The following is a 9,130-nucleotide window of genomic DNA, read 5'->3' as shown; positions in this document are numbered from 1 at the left end:
TTAGTTGTGTTCCTTTGTTTTGCCTTCTTCTGTCTTACTCCTTTGTTCTACTTTCTTAAGGTGTTTTGCCTTCTTCTGTTTTATTTTTTAAAATTATTTTTATGCATAATTTTTGATAAATTTAATATTTAAACAATTGAGGGTATTTTTAGTAAACTTATCAGTTACAGTACAGTACGATACAGTCAAACCAAACAGCAAAATATTATTTAACAATAACAAACAATACAATCTATCCAAATATTGTATTTATAAAACGATACAATACAATACGACACAATACAATATAATACATTATAAAACGATAAGGAACAGTGATCCAAACAGAGTGTAAGAGTGCTAAGTTTTGATAAACATAAGGACTACAACTGCTAAAATATACTACTCATATAAGGCCATTTTACACCAACCGAAAACATAAGGGACCGGTTTTGTCATTTTCTCCTAAAATGGCCTTTAAGATTTGTAACTTCACCTTCTTTGAAGCAGAAAATCTGAAAATAGAAAAAGAAAAGCTTCGACCTTCTCTTTTTTCTCGACATTCACCGCCGCTGCTCCGCCAGTCCAGCCTCCGATATCGAGTGCCAGCTACTCCGCCACTCCGCCAGCCGTTCACCAATCGCCGGAGCAGGTATACCTAGATTTACACATCTTCAGCATTTCCTAATGCTGTTCATTACCTATAAAAAGAACATTCCTTTTTTTTTCTAAAGATAAGTTGTTTGAGAATTTTTAACATTCACATATTGTAGTAATTAGTATCTATGCAAGCAGTAGGCATTTGGTTTGGAGATGCCCAAATTTGGAAAGGCTCAAGTAAACCCCAAGCCCTACATAGCTAAGTTACCAATTCGCACAAATCAAAACCGAAAGAGAAAAACTTAATTGTACCGAATTTAATCTGGTTTGGTTTCAGTTTAGAGTTTTGTAGAAACCGAAACCGAAACGAAAATACCGAATCATATTTTCCAAAACCTAACCAAACTGACTGATAAGTACTCCTACGAAATCCAGTTGTACCTTTAACCCTCTTTCTTCCTCCTTCCCTCAGATTCTCTTTTATCTGTAGCTTGTAAAAAAAAGTCAGTATCTGCTTTTTTTGGTTTGTTTGTGTGGTTTAGTTTGTTTTTTTGTCTGGCTATAAAATAACTACAGAAAAAATCTTGAAATGTTTTATTCAGTTAGTTATTTTGGAGGTTTTTTCCTAATCAAAGCAGTTGCACTCTATAAACCCTTGAAAAATGTTGCATTGATAAATGGGTATGGCGAATCTTGATTGTACACGATGTATGCTTTATGGACCATAAAATACGAAGCATTCAATATTCTATATATCATACTCAATCCGGTCTACAATAAGTGACCAATTTGCTTTTTTATTTTGGTCCAAAATAAGTGCCCAATTATATAATCAAGAAAAAATTCAATTTGTTTTTCCAAAATTATCCTTATGTACGTATTCCTAAAAAGTCATTTACTCCTAACATTTGAGAATAGAAGTAAGTGCTACTATAACTATGTTGCAACATTTAATGAAGGGTTGTTTAGTCACACTAACTATTTTTGTCTAGAATTTAGTATTTCCTTAATGGTGTGCCCAAAGTAAATTGGTCATTTATTGTGACCGGAGGGAGTATGATTCTTTGGTGTCATATATCTTCCAGATTTTGGGCTTTCAAATAGTTTTGCTTGGATAGAGAATAGTTTTTCTTGCGAGTTTTGAAATGGTTTCGTCTGGATAGAAAATTGCTTTTGAAATTTTAGAAGTTGGATTTTGATTTTGATGTTACGGAGGTTGTTAACTAAGCTGCTGAATGAGCTGATTTAACCTTTTGAAAACCTCAAGTTGGCTGACACTATTGTAATTATATGTAAATTAGGGTACCACTTTACCTAGCTGTCAATGATGAAGAGGGTATGGAGAATCTCGGATGCTTCCCACACGGAAGCAATTCTCCAAAGATTTTCTGAAAATTATAGAAAACATTCATGGTGTTACACAATTGCACGAGCTTCAGCCAATACGTTGTGGGTTCGAGGACTAGCGGGCGGAGCAGCTTCTTCCCAACCTGCCTGGTCACAGGTATTTGCTTTGTTCGCAGACAGGTGGAGTCACGCTGATTCATTGGTCAAACAGGATCTGAGAGAAAGGGTTTCACATTTAAGGGATGAGTTGCTAGCTTGCAGTGGTGATGCTGAAAAGATTGAGAGAATATTAGCAGATAGAGGGGTTTTGTTGTTTAGGAGGTATGCAGATGGTTCTGCGGTTGTTGAGCTCTTAAAACAGCTAAAATCTTCGCCCCAATTAGCGCTCCAGGTGATTTAATTTCTGTACGTAATATACTTATTATCTGTACGTAGCAACATACCATATCCTCATTGTAACTGAACCGATTTTGTTTTGCGATGGTTGACTTATTTTTTGTCTGACAGATTCATTATTTTTCCAGTTATAGACTACATAAAAATTCTGCTAACCACCAATCTTTGAAATAAAAAAGGATAAAACAAATATAAATATGGAATCTTGGTCAAAGAGGACTTGTTGACACTGCAAAGGACAATTGAATTGGGACCTCGTAGACTGCTTGTGTGAATTTAACTTTTATGATTACATTATGTAAACTAGGTGTGGGAAATAATAATGGAGTTGAGTTTGTGGATGAGACAAAAATGAGGCGTTTCTCTTCTTTTGACAATATTAGACGATTCTCTTTTTGGTTAATCAATAGTAATTTCGTGTCATTCTAGTACTCACAGTTTAAGAAAAGTCTTGTATGCCTTCACTGTATTATGTACTTCTTCTCAATGTCTTCTACCTAAGACCAGATGTTAAGTCTGTGATCACTGCTATTTTTTTTTTGGTTGAGGAAGTAACGTACTTTGTCTGTTTTCTCAGGCTTTTGACTGGAGGAGAAGACAATTGGATTACTGGACTCCCATGACAGCTGAGGAGTATTCCAAGGCTATTGTTGTGGCTGGAAGGTTAAAGAATGTTGATCTTGCAGCTGAACTATTCAAAGAGGCTTCCAACAAGCAACTCAAGTCCACCTCTTTATATAACGCCCTTATGACTGCTTATATGTTCAATGGTTTGGCTGTAAAGTGTCAATCAGTTTTTCGGGACTTGAAGAGGGAAGCAACATGTACTCCAACTATTGTAACATACAACATACTTATCTCGGTGTTTGGTAGATTAATGCTGATAGATCACATGGAGGCAACCTTACGGGAAATAAATGATTTGAATATCTGCCCAAATGTTAGTACATACAACAATTTAATTGCTGGGTATATCACAGCGTGGATGTGGGATGATGTGGAGAATACATATAGAATCATGAAGGCAGGAGGTCTCATACCTGATCTTGCTACCCATTTATTGATGCTTCGAGGATATGCACATTCTGGTAAGTTGGATAAGATGGAAGAGATTTATGAGCTTGTCAAAGGTCATGTTGATCAGTACGGGATCCCATTAATTCGATCTATGATATGTGCTTACAGTAAAAGTTCTGACGTAAATAAAGTTCAAAAGATTGAAGAGTTGATGAGGTTGATTCCTAAAGATGATTATAGGCCTTGGTTGAATGTCATATTAATCTGTCTGTATGCAAAGGAGGATTTATTAGACGAGATGGAAAATTCAATAAATGAGGCATTTAAACGTAACACGTCTGTCACAACAGTTGGTGTCATGCGTTGCATCATTTCAAGTTATTTCCGAAACAATGCAGTAGACGAGCTTGCTAATTTTGTTAGTCGTGCAGAATGTGCTGGTTGGAAAATATGTAGGTCCCTTTACCACTGTAAGATGGTTATGTATGCTTCACAAAGGCGACTCATTGAAATGGAGCAAGTTCTTGGCGAGATGGATAATGTGAACTTGGACTGTTCAAAGAAAACGTTTTGGATATTACTTAAAGCCTACACAACGTGGGGGGAAAAGGATAAGCTTCATCAGGTCTTGGGTATGATGTGCAAGCATGGATATGGAATTCCTACGAACGGATGAACGTGGTAGTTCATATTTCAATTTCCTCCTATCATCTTGCTTTGAAGGTCGTGGTTAGCTGATTGTAATGCTGCTGGAATTTGGGATTTTGATGAAGCCAGTTGACACTCTTATTTAGTTCTCCTTTTCTTGTTCCCTCTCATTGCTGATATACAACAGTTAAAAGCTCAAGCGATGCAAGCATTTCTATTTTACAGAAGAGTTAAGTCAAGCATGTGTGATGAACATGTCTGCTTATTGTCAATAAAATTCTGGGTAATTTAGACATCTCATAGTACTTAGTTATGTAACTTTACGTGTCTTATAACGGGAAACTGCATTGCCATGTACCGCTTCTCTATTTTGCTCTCTGTGGCTCTAAAATCTTCTACAGCCTCTTCGGTTCATCGCCTTCCAGCTGTTCTGGGTTTTAGCATCATCTCTCCGCTACTACTTTGTATGTTCTTTCTATTTTTTTTCTTGTATTATTATCTTTTATATACGCTTCTGACTCTGGCGATATAACTGCTCTCTCTTCTTGGCTGTTCTTGCTAGATTCTTTGTTGCTGCACCCGCTTGGATATTATGTTGTTCCATTGCCTCTGATCGGTGAGTCTCACCGATATTCTATCACTTTTTCTTCTTTCCTGGTTTCTAAATTTAAATCTGGGTTAATGGTTTTAATTCCACAATAGAGCAAGTAGTAACATAGATGATGCTACTTTTGGCCTATTTATTTTTCGGGTAATTACACTAAGCACTCCTACAATATTGCTCAGTTTTATATACACCGCTTGTATTTCTAAAAGAAACACGCAATACCCCTATATTATGAAAATCCTACACATTCTTATTTCCTTTATATAAAAATTAATACATGGACAAAGTTGCCCTTATCCCGATTTTCATTCAATCCTTCTAGAACAATTTCCATTATCCATCTTGTCCTCACAACTCAATAAGTTTGAGCCTTCTCCTCTATTGTTACCGTATCCCAGCAGCCTTACCAAGTGTGGCCTTATCCTCCAAAGTGTCTTGATTTCTCTTGTAAAGCTTTTGTCCAATAAGAGATTCACATTTTAGTTGATTTATATATAACCACTGTTCGGACTAATGGAGGCATAACTTCGGCAAACTCCTTTGGTGAATGGTTCGTGACCAATTCAATCGACGATAATTACATCTATATATTTCTCTTTGTAAATAAACTTTTATTGCAAAGAAGAAAAAGAAGAGAGCGGAATACGGAAGTGTATCAAGTTTAGAGAGTGTCCAACGGAATGGCCAGTAAGGGACAAGTGAGTAAGGATGGGAATAGGGATAAGGGCAACTTCCATATATTAATTTTTATATGAAGGAAATAAGAAATGTCTAGGATTTCCATAATATAGGGGCATTAAGTGTTTGATTTAGAAATACAGGGGTGTATCTAAAATTAAGTGATATTATAGGGGTGTTTAGCGTAATTTACCCTTGCTTTTATAGTAAAATAGATAGATGATACTGTTTAATTAATCGAGTATTTTAAATGGCCTTCATAGTAGTTATTTGATGCAGTTATTCGTAGGAATCATGAATATCTGGAAAGCTACACTGCTTGAATGCCCATTCTTCCCTCTTTACTGATGGAAATGCTAAAATTGGTGTTGCCTCTATTCAACTGCTGGTTTACAAATAGTTCTCGTTCTTATTTTTTTTTTCTAGAATAAATGTTGTCCCTTTTCTCAAATGACAGCGTTACTTTTCTATCTTGTTTTGATAATCGAGTATTTTCACAGCCTTTGTGGTGGTTGTTATTCGAAAAGAATTTATGCATTTGGCTTCAAAGATCCATTATGTGTATAGTTAGAATGTTGCTACAGGATCCGAACTTCCTGTTTTCCCATTTATTTTCTGACAAAATTTCCAGAGCCTTGAGATTGATATTTTATCAAGGCAAAGAAAAAACTTTTTTCTGACAGTTCTATTACTTCAGAATGAGTGTTAATATTTGGCCGAAGTGACAAATTACTCATTTAGAATGAACTATCACATGAGATATAAATGAGGTACCATCTGACATATTGTGCATTATTCATTCACTTCTGTCAGTTTTTAGAGGAGTAATAAGAAGAATTCTATGAACCACACTGGGTAATGCCTTCCCAAATTCATGTGGCATATTGTCATGCTCTTTGCTCCTTTAGCTGATAAGTCTTCTCTTCTTATGTGTGGGGTGTTTCTCCTATCTAAGCTGTAAGTGAGGATTGAGAAAGCTACACATATCTTTGTCAGAAGACTGACAGCTTCTAACTGAAATATTTGTCTCTTACATATATAAGAAGAGAAATTTGCATTGAAAGAGCTTTCATTCTTGAATAAACTATTTGGAAGGTCTGCCATAAGCGCCCAACTAAATTCCATGTTGAAAATTTCTGAGCAGTCGTATGCTTTTCTCTGTCAGGACATCTAATTTGATTGCAGACTTCATTTTTCTTAGTGCATGTGGTCTTATTCATCTAGTGGAACGAGAGTAAATTTCAGATAACCATGTATAGGTAAATAAATGTGGTTTCAATTGCCTGAGGAATATGCAGCTGTACTAGGGGCAATTAGCACCCGTGTTATGCTGGTTGAATCTATGTAAACCATTGTGAGTTTGGATTTTCCGTCTTTTACCTTCCTGTTACTGTGCTAGCATAATGGTCAATTCTTCCATCGGTACTTATATGAAAAACCTGTGTTTCCTGAGCAGACATGCGCAGAGACAAATGACAAGGCATTTCTGTGATTATTTTTGCAAGCACCAGCCAACTCGTTGCGGTTTTGTATCTGAACCAAGCCTCCGAATTCCTTTATTCTACTATTTCTGCATCCAAGTCAAATTGTTTCTCATCTTCAGTTCAAATTGAGGGATCTCAAAGAAGATATTTTGGGTTTAGTATCTCCAAGCTGAAGAACAGCTGTCACTTGTTAATACTTAGAACTGCAGCGAATCCCAGATATACTTGGAAGCCGTGCCTTGATATTTCTATTCAGTTCCAAAATGTGAATGTGAGGTTGTTCTTGCCCAATCAGTCAAAAGTTCCGGAAAAAACTGATGCAGAGTAGGGCATATTTCTGGGCTGTGATGTATATGTGTTTTTTCTTGCCCAATCAGTCAAAAGTTCCGGAGAAACTGAAGCAGAGTAGGGCATATTTCTGGTGCGACGTTTTACATCTGCTGGTTTATTTATTGGTTTGGCAGTCTGCTATTTAGCCTCTCAACTAGTCCATACTGAGCTGAAGCATCAGAAGAAAATAGGGAAATAACTGTGCTTCCTCAACCGCTGGCTGTTCACATGGAAAGGTATTGACTACTCTGTAATTGGTGAGTGGTGCATTCTGGGCTTTTATGTTCTGTTTCTTTCCACTTTCCAGGTTTGGTTGATATGATAAACTACTCTTCCACCTACTGATTATGTGAAAGCATATTACAGTAACTTTATGGCCCTTGCTTTGAAATACAAACTTAATGAAGATGTGGATCCATACTTATTTTAAAAAAAAAAGTTAGATGTGGACCCAAGATTTAGAGTCATTGAGGTCGGAGGTGGTGCTGTGTATGTCCTTTCCAAATTTTTTTACATTTGTATGCATGGTTCGAGTTAAGAAAATTGTGTTTGGTTGAACTCCCTACAAAGGGCTAGATCTGCCTCTACTAACTAGTACTAATAGTTACTATCGACGTTATTTTAATTGAAAAGACTGCTTCATTTCATGCAGGTATATCTGGAGATGGAAGATGTTTATTTCATTCTGTTGCTCATGGTGCTTGTTTAAGGTCGGGGGAAGCCCCTCACCTGATGAGAACCTACAGAGGCAATTAGCAGATGAATTGCGTGGGAGCAAAATGGAGCATGTGCGGAAGTCTGTGGAAAGCCAAAAAAAATAGTGAAAACTTCAGACCTCGGGTCCAATAACATTTCTAATGCAATACCGCCTAACTTTCACTATAAGTGGAATGTGAAGAAGTAATGGCGAAAACACCGTGGGGAGAGAGTGATAGATAACTGGGAGAGAGCGTAGGAAACGTGAATGGTAGGTGGTATCACATTAGAAATGTTATTGGACCCGAGGTCTGAAGTTTTCACTATTTTTTTGGGTTAAACAGAAATGTTTTATTTAAACCAAGTATAACACATCGCTACATGTTTACAAAACCATAAAATTTGGTTAACTTTAGTCCAGAAGGTTAAGAAACACTATTTAAATTATACGCACTTATAGTTTAATATTTCTTGCATTGATAGAGTGAAAAAGTAATTTGTCTTATAGTATCAGTGTGTATAATGTAAACAATGTTATTTGTGCTAACGCTAACCAAATTTTACAATATTCTTAAATCTATAAACATGTAGCGGTTTGTTTAATTTGCTCCAATTTGTAACATGATGCAAGCTAGAATTAAATTACGAAGACAAGTATGTGAATGAGGTCATCAAGGAGAATTTCAAAAATACTCCACTTAACACCATTATCACCAACATTTTCAGCATTTATCAAGGAAAAATAGTACCCATTACCCTTATTGTAATCACCAAATCATAGACCACCAAATAGTGTTTACTATAAGATTAAAGGCACAACTACCTACTAGAACTAAATTTTGTCCCTAGGATTGAAAGAGCAACAATTGGCGCTTGAACAAAATTTTATAGTAGTACTATATATTACTCAACATATGCTTAGTGAGATTAAGCTTGTAAGGATAATCAACTCGTAGGGGTATACATTGATCGGACTGGTTCGGTTTTTATTAAAACCAAGTCAAACCAACTATATTAGTTTGAATTACTTTGGTTTTGTCGGGGTTTTCAGGTTTTTTTGTTACATGAATATTATTTAAATCTTACTTTGTTAAATTTTTATAAGTAAATATATATTTAGTAAATATTAAAAAAATTGACAAAAATATGATCTATTAAAATAATTTTATGGAAGAATTTTGTTAATAACACATGATAGTTACTTTTTTAGTCGTCTGATGATGATAGGCTATAATTACGTATTTTAGAGGCTTATTACACTCAAATTTACTGCACTTTAATTGAGTTTGAGCTTTAATCGCTAACGTCTTGCACTAATTGTGTGTTTTATGCCTTGTAGGGGTGATTC

The 9,130-nt window shown here is 35.8% G+C and overlaps 1 protein-coding gene across 2 annotated transcripts; it reads left to right on the top strand.

Moving 5' to 3' along the window:
- On the top strand, positions 494-8,350 carry LOC109223232 (pentatricopeptide repeat-containing protein At2g30780-like). 2 transcript variants are annotated; one of them, XM_019387457.1, is made up of 6 exons: positions 494-631; positions 1,881-2,317; positions 2,900-4,451; positions 4,550-4,603; positions 6,729-7,322; positions 7,739-8,350. In XM_019387457.1, exons 2-3 carry the CDS (start codon positions 1,904-1,906, stop codon positions 4,013-4,015), a joined length of 1,530 nt encoding a protein of 509 aa, XP_019243002.1. In that variant the 5' UTR covers positions 494-631; positions 1,881-1,903; the 3' UTR covers positions 4,016-4,451; positions 4,550-4,603; positions 6,729-7,322; positions 7,739-8,350. The 2 variants fall into 2 exon arrangements, with proteins under 2 accessions (XP_019243002.1, XP_019243001.1); XM_019387456.1 differs by having other exon boundaries at positions 6,729-7,343.

This window comes from Nicotiana attenuata, chromosome 3 (assembly GCF_001879085.1).
Source record: "Nicotiana attenuata strain UT chromosome 3, NIATTr2, whole genome shotgun sequence".
Lineage (NCBI taxonomy): Eukaryota > Viridiplantae > Streptophyta > Magnoliopsida > Solanales > Solanaceae > Nicotiana > Nicotiana attenuata.
This window is presented reverse-complemented; position numbering and strand designations above follow the sequence as displayed.

Coding starts and splice junctions, on each gene's coding strand:
- LOC109223232 (XM_019387457.1), top strand. CDS start 1,904: ATGATGAAGAGGGTATGGAGAATCTCGGATGCTTCCCACACGGAAGCA. Junction 2,318..2,899: donor CGCCCCAATTAGCGCTCCAG/GTGATTTAATTT, acceptor CTGTTTTCTCAG/GCTTTTGACTGGAGGAGAAG.